This window comes from Epinephelus moara, chromosome 13, assembly GCF_006386435.1.
Source record: "Epinephelus moara isolate mb chromosome 13, YSFRI_EMoa_1.0, whole genome shotgun sequence".
Taxonomy (NCBI): Eukaryota; Metazoa; Chordata; class Actinopteri; order Perciformes; family Serranidae; genus Epinephelus; species Epinephelus moara.
Genome location: NC_065518.1, coordinates 15,511,327 through 15,527,774, shown reverse-complemented (window position 1 = coordinate 15,527,774; position 16,448 = coordinate 15,511,327). Strand labels below are relative to the sequence as shown.

Below are 16,448 nucleotides of genomic sequence, written 5' to 3'. Positions count from 1 at the left end.
CAGTCTCTTTACATTAATGTTCTTGCTTGTATCTATAATTCTCTTGTATAAATCATATCTATGATGTTTGTTAGCCCCAAATCTGAGTTTGAAGGCTCTCAAGAAAATTGTTTATTCATTGATTTTATGATGATATTACATGATAAAAAAATCAAACACACTTTTTGTACATAAACAAGAAGTTATAGCCACAACACTGAGGCCTTGTTTGGCTGCATCCTTAAGCAATAATAGCATAGAACAGCTTGTGATCAAGGGCAAAATAATAATGTTTCTCCATGTATCTCTGCTCTGGGCGAATGTGATTTGATAAGCGCTAAATGGACAGACTTTGTGGAGTCCAGTAAACAAAAGTAGGGCTGCAGCTACTTAGCAATTGTTTTCATTATTGATTGATCTTTACAATTCGTTTAGTCCATGTGATGTCTGAATATAGTAAAAACATTCTTCAAACTGAGTCTGTTGTCCGACCAACAGATTAAAAATCAATTTATTACAATATAAACACAAAAATCAGCACATTTGAGAAGCTGAAAGCAGAGTATGTTTAGCATTTTCGCTTGATACGTGACCTAAACCATTTATAACTTTGTTAGCAATAGTTATGTCCATTTGAATTATGAAGAATACTTTCATTTAGGGATGTTACTTAGGACTAGTTTCCCAGATGTTTAAAGTGAAGTTGAAGCTTAGACTAGTCGAGTCGTCTAAAAGTAGGAATACAGTCAAAATTAATGTAAAGCACTTTAATGTTAAACATTGTCCACAAAATATACCGTGTACTTTAAGAGTCGTTTGAAATCTTAAAACACATTTTTCAGTAACAAAATCATATATTAAATGCAGCTGACTTTGCATCATGTCTTTTGAACATAGCACATATCCTACAAAACATGACAACAACTCACCAAATAAAAGTTAACAATATATTAACAACAATATTCTTTAGGAAAATATATATTTAGGCATTTTCATTGGGGGATTGCAGTTGCATAAAGTAATAATAGTTTTAATAATAGATTTAACCGACTAGCATTCCTGGTGTCAACTACCAAGGGTAGCAACCAACGTTGGAAATTAACTTTTGTGTCCACCTGCCACTGTGGCTGGTGGATTCCAAAATCTACCAGCGATTACCAATGGCTGGTGAGTAAAGCAGATCTAGCAGCGACTTGCATATTTCACCAGCCTTTGAATGGTGGCTGGTGCTAATTTACATGTAGCAACGTTTAATCGACTAGTTGACAAATCACCCACACACCTGCTCACCACCAGGCCTGTTCAGCAACATTGTTTGCCATTGCAGACCTGCCCAACTTCAATCTAAGCAATCATTACATTATTTGTCTTCTGTTAAACGAAACAATACCACAATCACCGATTACCTCTGAGCCACAGAGTTGCACTCTACAGGTGCAGCCTCATCACACAGTAGCATTTCACTGTTTTTACGTTCATAATCACAGCTGTGTGAGCAGCTTCTAATGCCAGTGCCCGCTTTCAAATATTGACCTGGCAGGTTGGAAAATAGAGTAATCATTGATGTGGCAGTAAACTGCTTCCCCTCTCCGTAACAACTAATTGATACAACAGCCAGGAACAATGACCAAATCCCTGCTGTGTCCTTGCTGCATTTCCCCCTGGGGTTTGTTTGGATGCTGTGGCAGGTTGAAAAGGATGCTCCTGTCTTGTGTTTGTTGACTAATGTAAAAGGGAAAAAAAGTACCGTAATTTAGCTGTGGGTCAGAAGGAGGTCGGGACCGATAGTGATTTGGAGGTTGCAGATTTTGTTGAGGTCAGGATGCTGATCTGCGTCATAGAAACCAGGAACTAATTATGGGCATCCCTAGAGTGCCCTTCAAAGCTCCAGTCAATTGACGAGGACTTAGTGTGTAAACTGATGATGAGGTGGGTTATTTATGGTCACACCCTGTGAGTGTTATTTTCCGTTAAGAACTTCCTCTCAAGCAAGGAAGGAGGCAGCAGTGTGTTTGATGCTCCTCTAGAGACTTGTGTATGTGATCTCATATTTAAAGGGACACCTTGTGAGAGCCATGTTGTGTCAGCGTGGGTCGTGATTTCAGCCAGAGATTGGTCTGATTCTGACTGGCTGTTCTACGAGGAGATGACACTAAGTCTTTCCCAGTTTCCTCTGTGTGAAGCGAGCCTCTCTTCATTGCGAGTGATCAATGGGGAAATCCTCTTAAACCTTGAGCTCATATTTTACTTCTTCTGAACTTAACCGTAAGCCCTTAAATGAGTGTTTGTTCTGAGACTTGCAACATTTACAGTGGATCATGGCAGCAACAATGGGAGCATGTTTTATTATTGAGGTAATTTGATTACATGCTGGTTAATCCTTTCAGACTGGAGTGCAAGCTTTAAGAATTGGATTAAGCCCTTAAACTATGATTACTAAGATCACTTACCCATTCAGATGTAATGGATAAAGGAGGTGGATCTCAATATCTCTGAGGATGAGACTCATTTATTATTCATTCCTGGTCTGTGAGAACTCCTTTTTTTTTTCTTTTTTTTTTTCTTTTTTTTTCATTCTCCGAGCTTATGCTTGTAGTTCATATTTCCGTGGCCATTTCATTAAATCACATGCTGGCGTTATCATCCTGCATTAGCCAGCAATAAGTCCACAGTGATCTCAGAAATCCCAACATGATAAAACATCCGAAAACAAACAGGCTTTTTCAGCCACTTCATACACAGCCTGTGCCCGTTTCTGTTTTTTAAACAGTTTGTCTCTGTTTGTGTTCCCACCCAGCTCCGGGTCGACCCCATCCCAATATGCAGTTTCTGTCTTGGAACGAAAGAGTCAAATCGGGACAAGCGGCCAGAAGAGCTGCTGTCCTGTGCAGACTGTGGGAGCAGTGGTAAGTCGCCTTGGATGTTCTTACAAGCATACAACATACTGTAGTCTGGACAGAGCTGGTAGTATGTCAGCAAAGGCTCATGTGCAACAGTGTCCATGCATGTTGGGAATAGAGGTGGGCGATATAGTTAGACTCATTAAAGGCAGTTATTCAGTATATATCACAATAGGGAACATATGCAAAATCCCTTGTAAAATATTATAATAGTGTGTTAAAGGAGCTGTATGTGACATTGGGAGCATATCTATCATTCACAGTCTGGGGTGGAATTGACTGCACTTAGTTCTCAACATAGAGGTGGCAGCTAACAGTGCTAACCCCATTAACAGGGCTAACAACAGCAACAGTGCTGGCGGGGCTAACATTGCTAACCTGAGGGAAAACAAGAGGGTGAGCGCTATGCTTTCGCAACAGCCCTGTTCCAATATCAGTTGTAACCTCTGTATGAGTACAGTGCAGAGCGCAGATGAACTAGCCAGTGAGATACACTCACAGGGACTCTCATGCACTTACATGCAGGTGCCAACACACACAGAGGTAGCGTGACTTCTCTGCTCAGGATGCCATTATTGCACTATATCTTTATATAGCAAAAGCGGTTTGCTGCTATATTAATGCTCTAAATGTCACATACAGCTCCTTTAAGTGCAGGGTTACTGTGTTACTTTGTTCTGCATTAAATCAGACAAAGCTCTTAAAACGTATAAAGCGAAATCTTGCTAGTTTTTAACTTAAATTTGCTTGAAATAATTTGGACCACAATATTTCTACAGCATGTAAAGACATAAACTTATATCATTGTAATTTTGTGACAGTAATATTAAATTAATACCCTTTCTTATTAAGAAATGGTAACTTAAAAATAGTAGCAAGTAGAGGTGGGTGATCTAGATTACATCTTCTATTCCATCTCTTATGGTAATTTAATATCACAATAGAGTTATATTTGCAATTATTGTATTGCTATGGAGTTATAGCATGATGTGTAGGGCTGTTTTTCGGTACCCAGTACCTTAAAGGTATCGACTGAAATAAACCAAGCAGTATCAAAACTTCTCCAGTCAAGCTATACCTGCATTTGATTTAGAAAAAAATATATATATTGTTATGGTTTTGCTTGCATCCACTCACCGCAGTTGTGAATAGATTTAATGTGACGTGATTGGCCCACTACCACATCAACTACAACCTATATGGTCTTTGGTGTGGTTAAGTTAAGTTCAGTGTGCTGACATGCCACCAAAACATTCAAAAGTATGGCTGTACTACACACCTGTGGCATCTTGTGGTTTTTTTACATAAGTAAATGCTTCCATTTATTGAATAAGGTAGAAAATAAATGTCTCAAATTAAATACTACATTGGTATTGGTATCACTTTAAGGGTACTGGTTTTGTTTTTTGTTTTTAAAAATACCCAGCTCTAATGATATTTTGCATTTTTTAGACATTTATTTGTCCAAATGTTTATAAAACCAAGTGAAATTGTCTGTTTTATCTGTCCATAATCACACTGATGCAAAAATCTTCCAAATCCAATTTTTCCAAGAAGCACTCCTGCTGATAGATTTTCAAAATTGCCTGCAATAACATTATACAACCAGATTTATCAAAGCTATCTCTCTTGTATTATCTGACAATATACGGCTTATTAGAGTGTCACCCGACGCTGGTAGCAGCAGCAGTTCTTAGCATCGGTTAGGCAGATGTCACATTCTTGCTCCACATTTTTCACTTCCCTTTAAGGGATTTATTGGAAGAACAATGTTCAAATTGAGTGGCTGAAGGGATACAAATTGCTTGCAACCCTCAGCGGGCTCAAGAAGGGCAGATGCTCTATAAGTGGCCATTAGAATCTGAAATCGCCCAAGTCATTTTCGCTCAATTCAGATTCTTCTTATAGAGTGCGCTAGGCACAGCGGATCAAAGATCAACCCTTTTCCCGCTGCAGATTGGTGGCATTTCCTTTACTGTTCTTTTGTTCCAGACAAAACTGCTAACCCCCCATAAAATTACCTCTGCCAAGGAGTCATTTATGTTTGAACAATTATTTTAAATGCCGTAAGGAATTGTTCTCCTGGTGACATTTTTATAGCTCAAATTTGACTAAGTAGTGTCGAGGTGGTTTTCATTAACCGCTCGTAGTGTACACAAATTGTGCTCTCACTGTAAAACAGCTGTTTTACAACCATGAGAGGGAGCCGGGTGAGGGTGAAGGCAAGCTTTTACATGACTTTCATGGATCGGCTTCCATTAGAATGAGTGCTGCTACTGTTTCTGCCTCATTAAGATCAAATTATCTGTAATTAGCGGCTCAGATGTTTGATCATACTGTTTTTAGACACAACTTGTGGCTAGGGGAAAATAAGTGTTGCGGACACACAGGCCCCGGCATTGTTTTTGATGATGTAATGTGTTAATATTTAACCTTACAGTGTGAATAAATGGAAAGCCTTGTCTCTAGCTGTGTGTGTCAACGCTGGTGAAAAATGTGTCAGGCTAATATGTATTTTCGATTGTTCCTGAAGGGCATCCATCATGTCTGAAGTTTTCCCCCGAATTAACCTCAAATGTGAAGAGATTACGATGGCAGTGTATTGAATGCAAAACCTGCAGCTCCTGTCGAATACAGGGGAAAAATGCTGTAAGTATAATGTTGCATACATTTTAACACACACCATTATCTGTGTCGTTGGCTTGGAGGTAGATCCCATTTTGTGCATCCCTGAGGATTTGTTGGTTTCCCTCAGATTTAAAAAGCCCCTCTTGTGCTTATTTTTCCAAAAGACTTTAAATGACGGGGGGGTGTTAACATGTATGCAACAGGGACATCCCTTACACATGCCTGCTGTTCCCTTTCAGGATGAGATGCTATTCTGCGATTCATGTGATCGGGGCTTTCACATGGAATGCTGCGACCCGCCGCTTTCAAGAATGCCAAAAGGTGAGGTGTTTACACTGTCTGGCTTCTCTGTTTCCCTCTCTGCTGTCAATTCAAAGCCTTTTCTTCACAGACGGCCGTTTGGGGCTGTCACTCAGCACACAGAGAGGCAGCGATGGCTTATTAGAAGCTTTGCATGCATATCAAATTATTCCAGCATCCCCGGGGAGATTCGCTATCTCTGGATTACAGTACTGACCCTACAGCGAGGCTTGTAATGATGGCGCACGTACTGTAGTAGGACATTTGGCAGGCAATTCATACAAGTCACATAGCTTTGCTCAACAAGCTGACACGAAGTCTATTTCACTGGACAGAGAATTGACCCAATGTTTTTCTTATGGATTTTCGCTTTGTGCTGAGTAATTGATTGTCATTGTGAGCTGGCGGGATTCTCGCCAGCTCTCGGTATTAAAGGAAATGTTTCAAATGAATGTACTGTATGTCCTCTGAATTGATGAACCCACTCAAACGGTACTCTCTGTGTTTGGACACCCTCCAGGTACCTGGATCTGCCAAGTGTGCAGGCCGAAGGAGAATGGGAAGAAACTGCTGCACAAGAAAGCCGATCAGATCAAACGTCGATATGCAAAGCCAATCGGAAGGCCCAGAAATAAGCTCAAACAAAGAATGTAAGTGTGCAATAATCTGAATATTAGCAGTTTCAATTTGTTAAAGGTGTATTGGTAATAATAACGTTGTATTCTCAGTTAATTGCTAAAATCTGGCAACGCTGCTGAAAAACATTGCTGAGTGCTGCGCAATTACTTTTCTGAGCCCAATGTTACCATAGCAGTCAAAGGTTATGGCCAAAACTACTAAAATATGTTGTAATAAACTAGAATTATCCTTTACAGAGACCAAGAACACACCAACCAAACAATAAGTAATAAAAACAACAGTGAAATCTTTTCAAAATGATTTAGTGTTTATTTACTGAGGCACAATTAAACTTCACAGTTTTTTGGATTCAAACTGCGTCGGTTTCTTCCAAGAAACACTTGTACTGACGCAGAAATTAAGAGTTAAAGAAACAACAATTTATAGTACATTACATTGTTTGATTTTTAATATAGTTGATGCATGAATGTGTAAGCAGTGTAGCTGTTTGAGGCGAAGTTAAACAACTTAATATTTTGTTGGTAGGTTTATCTATAGCATTGCATCATATTTTAGTAGTTGATAACATGCTTTGCCTGTAAAGTCCTAAGCTGTGAAGTAACTCTACATGTCAGAAATATGCAATGGAGTAAGAAGAACTAGTTGAGTAGAAGCATAAAGCAGCATAAAATGGTAATACAGGTACCTAAAATTTGAGCTTAAAGGGACAGTTCCCCCCAAAATTAAAAATACATATTTTATCTCTTACCTGTAGTGCTATTTAACGATCTAGATTGTTTTGGTGTGAGTTGCAGAGTGTTGGAATATCAGCTGTAGAGATGTCTGCCTTCTCTTAAATGTAATGGAACTAGATGGCACTCCGCTGGTGGGGCCCAAATTGCCAAATAAAGCACATTTTAAAAACTCAACAGCAAAGTGTCTTTCCAGAAATCATGACCCAGTTACTGAAGATAATCCACAGACCTTGTTGTGAGCAGTTTAATGTAGGAACTATTTTCTTTCTAGCAAACTACACCCACCAACCATATCACCACGCAGAAGGAGGTGTGCATCTACTGCTAGCTCACCTAGCACCACTGAGCTAGCTAACCTTACAGCTCAGCCAAGGAGGACGCCATTAATGTTTACAACTTGCACTGTCATGAGCATGAGCCTCTTGTCCATGAGTAGATGCACGCTTCCTTCTGTGCAACTATTCGGTCGGCAGGTGTAGTTTGGTAGAAAGAAAACTCACTCTCGGCAGCTCGCACCAAAACAATCTAAACTGATAAATAGCGCTACTGGTAAGAGGAAGAATATGTATTTTTGATTTTCAGGTGAACTGTGCCTGTAAGTACAGAAGTTACACTCCACATCTGGCAGTGAGATCTGACCTTCCACACCAATTTCTTGTCTTCACAGGTCTGTAACCAGTGGTGACGGCTCCATGGTAGCACTGGGAGGAAGGGGGTCACCTGGTAGGGGTCAAAAGATTACCGTCTGTTCCACACCTTCATCTGGTCATGCTGCATCTGTGAAGGACGCCAGAGACAGATTGGCTGTTGCAGACCCCTGTTGTGCGGTCGACGCCACCCAATTCACCACTTCCACCCCCACCACCACTCCCCCCCTCACGCCCACCTCCACCCCAGCTACACTCACCGTTAACAAGAAAACCAAAGGGCTTATCGATGGGCTTTCCAAATTCTTTACCCCCTCCCCCGTGGGCCGTCGCTCGCGAGCTGTAGCCGTAGAGTCGCCCGCCAGACAGTTAAGCTCTAGAGACAAGGGTCCGCCCAAACTGTCCAAGCCACCAGAGCCGTTTGCCTTTGCTGCTGACGCCACTCAAAAGATAACCCCCTCGTCCTCTGCTCTTCCTCCCGCTCCCACGTTGCCGGGACTTAGCCCGCCCTCGCAGGTTTCCAGCAGCTCCACCTCTGCTAACTCGCCACAGAGCTCCTCCAGCCAGTCTAGTGTTCCTTCCCTGAGCAGTCTCTGCAATAGCAGCCAACTTAAGGGACTATTTGACGGACTCTCTCACATTTATACTACTCAGGGACAGTCGCGGAAAAAGAGACTACCTTGCTACGCGCCGCCTAAGCGCATGCACCATAAGCAGGATTCACCCCATGCGTCCAAAACGGGGCCCCAGCGCCTTGGAAAGAATGAGTTTAATAAAAATAGATTACACTCCACATCTGCTGGGCCGGGCCGACCCAGAGGACACCCATTTAAGATGGTCAGTCATTTCAAACGTAACCCTTTCCTTAAAAAGCACAGGACACTAGGCAGGCTGAGGTATAAAGTGAGCCCTCAGAAGGGAGCCCCCTCGCCAGGAAAGGGAGACATGACAGATGGAAGAATTAAGCCTGAGAATAATCATGGTAAGCAAGGCTCGAAACTCCAGCCAAGACCTGCGTCTCCACACCTTTAAGCTTCTTCTTTATTTTTTTAAAGCTTGACACTCGCAGTTATTTTTTTATTTTTTTTCCAGACTAGAGCTAATCTTTTTTCTTTGAAAAGACACCCTCAACATTCTAACAGACTACTAATCTTCTGCCTAATTTGAATTCTTTTAGTTTCTTAACCCAGTTTCGTTGCGTTTTTTGACTTGGCTGCGGAGTTGACGTGGCTTCCATCCTCTCGCCCGTTGGCTTTTTGTCATAGTGCATGGCCCACTAACTCCCTCATGTTGCTCTTTGCTCTGTCCTTGACCCCTCTGCAGTAGTGCGCACGTTGTGATCACTACCTAGTAGAGGCTGTAGTCACATCAGCGCTCTTCCTCATCCCACCCTCACTCTTGAAATCACTGTCTCCACTCAACCTCACTTCCAGCGGTCATTAGACATATACAACCCAGTGATTCACCCACCCAAGTTGACTCAGAGCTGACATGATGATTATAGCCAGAAGTGCAGTAACCCTTACATTTCACTGTCTTCAGGGGTGAAGTCACAGTTTAAAGAAATAACACGCAGCAAAAACAAATGGATATATCTCTCAAGCAGTTTTAAACAATATACTGCACAAACACTACTTAGCCCAGCAGCACATTTCCATAAATATGTTAATGACACATCACGTCCACTTATAATGGGTTTTTGTTTTGGTGGTTATGTCATGGTGTTGATGTCTTTCATAAAATTACTGCCTGCTTTCCAACATCAGTTTCTTTTCATGTCGACACTCGCTCCCTTCACTGCATCTGCTTCTTCATTCATGGGAAACTGTCTTGGTGGATGACTAAGCACATGAAAGCGGTTACGCAATTAGAGTGATTTAGTTTCACTTCATTACATTAGGGATTTTCATATAAACATGCAAAGATGATACATTATGAAATTCCTCAGAGACACGGCCTCAAACAGGCTCAGCAGCAGCACTCACAGTATAAGCACATTTGCATAGAATGCATTTATGAGATTATTCAGCCACAGTTGCTTCAAACAGGCCGGTGCTGATGTGCTATCTGATGTGTTGATGTTGTGTTATTGTGCCTGTAACAGGCCACAACGGGGAGCTGCGTGTGAAGCAGGAGGCCCAGGCAGACTTTGCGGCCATGTCCAGAGACCACGTGACAGAGGAGGACATTGAGACGTTCACTCATGTCCAGGAACTCGCCGTGCAGGTGAGAAAACCGGGCAAAGGGCTGAACATCTTACACATCAGCAGGAATTTAAGGGTTAACTGAGCAGTTTACAACTTAATTTTATTGATTATTTAAAATTAAACAGCGTGGTTGACACGGGCAACATGTGCAGGAACATGGTCTTTCAATAACATATCTATATCTTACATCTTATAGACACATTTATGTAGTCAAATATTTGCAGTATTTTACATATTCAAGTCATATTCTTAAAGTTTACTGAAGATAAAGTGTATTTCATCAACAATTTCCTACTTTTGAGAAAAGCTGACATAAGATTGTGTCAGACTTCTTTATATGGTCATCTGCTCCAAGCATGCAACTGTAAGTGTTTACATGACATACCCTGCTACAGGTAGCTACATGCTAATGTCAAGGAAACATGTAATCTTGGTTGCCACTGTTTTTGGATCTGATTCCTGCTGGAACAAGCTTTAATTAGTGATTTGTCTTGGTAGAAAGTGCCGCTATTTGCCGATACAGTCATTCCTAAGATGCAATGACGATACCCGATACCCCGGCTTAAAAACACAGGTGCTAAAATAGAGCGTTTCAGACAGGTGTTCCAGTACAGACAGTATGAGGAAAATGAAGTGTTTTTTGAACATTAAAGCATGTAAACGTGTTCTAGTAGAACCCAAAATACTTAATAATAATTTGAAAGAGATATTTATGCTGAACCACACAGTTACACAGGTATAATGTAACAAAAGAGCAGTCAGCTTCTTTTCCAAATGTTTTCATTTTCTCTTGCCAAAATCACAAGCCCAAAAAATATGGAAATAGCAGCCTCATGTTTATTTATTTAGGTTTTTTATTAATCACACTACCACCAGAATTGGTTTGGTACTTGAGAACCTTTTTGTGTAAAATTTTACAAAATATCATCATGTTCTTCCAATTTGTAGTCCTAGTGTGGCTCCCCAAAATATCATACAGTCATCTTCAGTTATTTCCTTTACAGATTCTCTCTCCTGTTCATTAGTTTTTTGGGTAACTGGACAGTTTGATGTGTTAAGGGTAGGAGTGGGTAACAAAGGTTCCTCAGCCGGCATTATCTTGATTTACTGTAAATCAAGACAATGCCGGCTGAGGCACCCTTAAAGGTATATGCATGAGTTGTCGGTTACTGTTTGTAAACACAGCATCCAAATTTGGCCCCTCCTCTCTCCACCGCACGTACACTGTAAGCTTTAGCTGTGTGTTTAGCTTTAGCAAGCTAGCTAAGCTAACTGCCGACACCTTCATGTCCAAAAGAAAACAGGCCAACTCTGCATTGCTCTACATCCCCATCCTGTCCTTCAGTGCTCGCCAGGGAAAGTGAAAGGGAACCCCAGATTTACTCTCGTTTTGGGACGAGCTTTGGATTTTTCCTTGCAATATTTGCGTTTTTTTGTCACTGTGTTCACAATTTTTGTTGCTCCCTCTTGGATGTGTACTGCTCATGGTCTGGCACCTGGTCGCTTGCGTTTTATAAGGTCCTTACATCACCTGTACACTGTTTTTAGCTGGGGGCTATATGCCCATAAACATCTTGAATACATTAAATAAGAAGAAAAAAGGGAAGATGATTGAGAGAGAACTTCTGCATGAGTCGTAGTTTTTATGTAAAATCTTGCATAGTTTACATTACTCATGTCCATCCCATGTGTTTTTTAATGTATCCCTATTCTAAAAGCCAGTCAATCTGAAGCTAAAGCAGTTGAAAAATGAGCATTTAAGATCTTACCAGGGACATATTTTGGTCAGACTGAATTTATCTTCCATTTAAACACGAGCACTGTGAGCCACAATCTTGATTTGAGAATTTTGTCACAATATCATTTTTATGGACTGGTTATTAGAGACACTGTGAGATTGAATTATCTGGGTCACCACATTTATCCATTTGCTTTTATTCCCTCTTTTCACAGAGAACTGGATCTCTGATGAACACAGACTCCGTGCGATGCCCTGCCCTCATTGAATTCGGAAAGTATGAGATTCAAACCTGGTACTCGTCGCCTTACCCTCCTGAATATTCAAGGTAATGTTGCTTTTACGTGACGAATAATGCCAGTGTCTTTGTTACTTGAGTTGCATTTCATTTCAGTGTCCTTTAAAAAAAAAAAACCTCTCATGCTGCAGCTCTTTCTTTTGTCTTTGTCAGATTACAAAAGCTTTATCTGTGCGAGTTCTGTCTGAAGTACATGAGGAGCAAAAACATTCTCCAGAGACACACAAAGAAGTGTGGCTGGTTCCACCCACCAGCCAATGAAATCTACAGAAAGGACGACCTTTCTGTATTTGAGGTCAGCTTCCCTTTACAGCAATAAAGCAATAACTGTATGCTGCATGAGATTTCCACTGAATGGGTTCTGGGAGGAGGAGGGAAAAAAATGGGAACTGTTTGAACAGTGTCCTCTTGGTCTTTTTATTCCGTGTTTAGGTTGATGGAAATGTCAGCAAACTATTCTGCCAAAACCTCTGCCTGTTAGCCAAGCTTTTCCTGGATCACAAGACCTTGTATTATGATGTGGAGCCTTTCCTCTTCTACATACTTACAAAGAATGATGAGAAAGGCTGTCATCTTGTGGGCTATTTCTCCAAGGTAAGAATTACAGACTGATTATATGGGAAATGAAGGAACACCGCACATCATTTCTGAATGGTGATACTGATACAGTGAGACCTCGCTGTAATTTGTCCACTTTTGTAACGTGGATTGAATTTATTCGTGGTGGTGGTTAAATGATGAGTCAGTTAATCGATTAGCCAAGCAGAAATGCCAAACATTAGTCAGTTACAGCTTCAGAACTGTGAGAATTTTCTGTTTTTGTTTAACATTGTTGTAAATTGATAACAATTATGTAGGAAAAAAGTAGATTTTGAGGCAAACTGTGATGCACATTTTTCACTATTATCTAGAGCTGCAACAATTAATCAATTTGTGGTCAACTATTTAATTAATCACCAACTGATTTGATAATCAACTAATCAGTTTTAATAATGGTTACTTTAATCCTCTATGAGAGTAAAGTGAATATCCTTGGGTTGTGGACAAAACAAGACATTTAAGGACATCATCTTGGGCTTTGGGAAACACTAACTGTCATTTTTGACCGTTTTCTGACATTTTATATGCCAAACAACTAATCGATTAATAGAGAACATAATCGACAGATTAATTAACAATAAAAATGAACATTAATTGCACCCTTGCAATTATTTAGGGCTGTGTATTGGTTAGAATCTGGCGAGACGATATGTATCATAATACAGGGGTTATGACTTGGTATATTGCATTTTCTTTTTTTTTAACCTAATTTTTGGAAAACTGTCAGTGCTAGCATTGCACCCTTATGACTCTCAAGGTGTCTACAGGTCCTTTAAAAGTCCTAAAATGTCTTATTTTCAGTGTTACAACAATAAAGCGTTGAAAGTCATTAAATAGTCTTAAATTTGAATTTGTGAGGTAACTGTAGGTAACTACTACAAACATTTTATCTAATTCAATTTATACATCTTTTATTGTCTTTTTGTGAAAATGAGTGAAGCCTTTCTACGTAAAAGTCCACATTTCTAATGTTACACATCTTTAAAAAACGATACTAGTCATTTTACTTTATACTTGCACTTACCTGTTCGCAAAATGTAGATAAACTTAACTTACTCTAATAACCATATTCCTATTTTACACCTGCCTCTGCACAAGACATATAAATCACGTACCTGCAATGCTTACCTGCAATGCGGGAAATAATTAAGACATAATTACCGGTAATCGAAAACTCTGTCCTAAATTTGGTTAAAGGGTGTTTTGAACTTAACTGTCTGATTCCTGTAGACACCCTGGACTCTGCCTGTTTCATAGGCTTGTGTTCCTTGTGTTTACACTAGCAATATATTGTTACATTGGAGGGGAAGAGTCAAATGGCTGAAGTTAGATTACAACACTTCTCGCTGTCAAGGGTTTAAACCATAGACTGTATAAAATGATGGACGTAGCCTCTGTGGCATTACACCCATTGGTTTGTGGACTCCTGTTTTGAAGTCTCAAGTTTGGCATTTTTGCAGTGGCCATCTTGGATTTTTTGTAGCCAAAATTTGACCATATTTGGACAAGAGGGTGATGCTAACCCTAACACTAGCTGCTAGCTTGGTTAGCACTGTGCATTTACAGTCTGTGGTTAACAGTGACAATGCTACTGCTAATATTTGCTAGCAAAAACAGGCTTAAAACCATTTTAAGTAACATGAAAAATCAGGTTGTAAACATGTTTATTTCTGCTGTAAAGTTGGGCATTTTAAATGGGTGTCTTTGGGGATTGAGTCGCTTCTGGAGCCAGCCTCAAGTGGCCATTAAAGGAACTGCAGTTTTTGGCACTTTAGCATTGGCTTCATTTTCAGCCCCAACAGCTGCCACTTGGTTTAGACAAAACAAAAATGAACCACTGCCACAAATCTTTGCATGTTAACTATTAATTAAAAATCAATACAGTTGATTGTTTTTGAGAATATAGTACCACCAATTATATCACAATAATCAAATGTGTGCATATTTTCTTACACTCCTGCTATTATCTGACATTTTCTCAATCAAACAAGTAACCAAATAATCAAAAAAATAATTGACAGATGAACGAGCAAAAACACAATTATCATTCGTGTAGCTACAGTTCAGAATAGAGTGATGCTTTTTAGTGAAAGCTCATCACCCTGTGTGTGTGGAGTGCACGTGAGTGTGCACAGCTTTAGACAAGGACAATGGCAGGTGCAGTAAATTGCCAGCTTCAGCAGAGCTCTGACATACTTGATCTGTTTCTCCTTCCCTCAGGAAAAGCTTTGCCAGCAGAAGTACAATGTCTCCTGCATAATGATCATGCCTCAGTACCAAAGGCAAGGATTTGGAAGGTTCCTTATTGATTTCAGTAAGTTCCTTAATGCTTTTTTAGACCACTGCACTGAGTTTTTTTTTTTTTTTTTTTTTCACTGGTCTTTACAAACAATTTCAGATTAAGGGGTGAATTTGTAGCTTGTGGCAAGGTGCTGTTATTTGGTTAAGGCTTTGAAGTAGCTTAATCAAGAGCCTTCATGTACAGTGTTTAGGCAATCACAGAAGATTAGGAGTGAGAAATATTACATTCTGGCTGCATACGTTATTCGACAGCCAATAGTACTTCACCTAAACATTGCCTGCAGAGCGTAGAAAAATGCCCCTGATTCTCTCTGCTTGACTCGTGATGAGGTGTAGATACTGCTTTTATGTTTTAGCCCCTTAAATGCAGCACATACAATATTTAAAGCCTTGCGGTCCACTTTTGAAAACAGTTGCTGCCTTGAGTGGATTTCTGTGTTTAGGCAGGCAGTTTTTTTTGTCATTATAGGCGTTTTATTGTTTTTGAAGAGTTGTCTCTTTGCCGAGTTTGTGTGTGATGAAGAGAAGGAAAAAAGGGAGCGAGTGTGGGGAGGGCGGGTGATGGTAATGGAGCATTTGATTTCCTGTTCACTTTGGGAGCCATTGAGACACGGAGATGCAAGAGGATCTGTGATATTGAGAGTGTGCTGATAACAAAGACAGGGATTAAGGGAGATTGAACACAGCTGAGTTCTGAGCTCTTTGAAGGCTTTATTGGAAAATGTAGCTTTGGAGCTGGAAGTTGTTTAGATTAAGATTTTCTGTTATATTGGATTGTATTAGAGGAACACTTTGTCTCAGGTAGCTGTGAGAGCGGAGCATTAGTGGGCGCCTGTGTGAAAAATGTTCCCTTTCAAATCATAATTCAAAGGGCTCAGAGCAGCTCTTTTGTTTTGCTATATTAATGATGATATACTTGTAAAGTGACACAGAATGAAATATGACTTTTTTTCAATTAATTTATTTGAATATTCATCGCTAAGTGTTTGTTATCACGGGCTCCTCTTCTTAGCTTTAGTAATGAATATTGTCATGATTACTGGAATATTATGTGTTCACTGTTTGGTGATTAGATTTGCTTGTTTGGTTCTCGGTAGTGGGTGCACATTAAAAGGCATTAATTAATTTCATGCCGCTCATAATGGATGACCCTTGACAGGGCCGCTATAAAACTAATTACACACAGATACATATTAGTATTAGTTTTTTTTTTCCTTGTTGTTATCGCTCCTAAGTGCAGTCTCTTGTGAGCAATGACATCCAGCTGCTTCTCTGTTTCGCTCTGTCGCTTTGTTTCCTCTTTACTCCCCTCTTTCAACCTCCTTTGTTGCCCTTGCCAGCATGTATCATAGCTTCTGACAGAGGTTGAAGGAGAGGAAAACTGATTGCCTCGCCTCCCTTTATACTATTTGAAGGTGAAATCCCAACCAGGGTTTGGTGTCACATCCTTACATGAATATGTAATCCATAAGGGAGG

General features: G+C 40.1%; 1 protein-coding gene across 4 annotated transcripts in view; it reads left to right on the top strand.

Annotated features, from left to right (window-relative positions):
• kat6b (K(lysine) acetyltransferase 6B) overlaps positions 1-16,448 on the top strand; it is a 28,431-nt gene that overhangs the window by 5,088 nt on the left and 6,895 nt on the right. For 3 of the 4 annotated variants that reach the window (XM_050059539.1, XM_050059538.1, XM_050059540.1), the window contains exons 3-12: positions 2,777-2,885; positions 5,413-5,528; positions 5,747-5,828; positions 6,328-6,457; positions 7,848-8,809; positions 9,932-10,053; positions 11,988-12,100; positions 12,224-12,365; positions 12,503-12,664; positions 14,891-14,984. In XM_050059539.1, coding sequence (XP_049915496.1) covers positions 2,777-2,885; positions 5,413-5,528; positions 5,747-5,828; positions 6,328-6,457; positions 7,848-8,809; positions 9,932-10,053; positions 11,988-12,100; positions 12,224-12,365; positions 12,503-12,664; positions 14,891-14,984 — 2,032 coding nt within the window. The remainder of the gene's footprint in view (positions 1-2,776; positions 2,886-5,412; positions 5,529-5,746; positions 5,829-6,327; positions 6,458-7,847; positions 8,810-9,931; positions 10,054-11,987; positions 12,101-12,223; positions 12,366-12,502; positions 12,665-14,890; positions 14,985-16,448) is intronic. The other variant, XM_050059541.1, reaches the window with a different exon arrangement.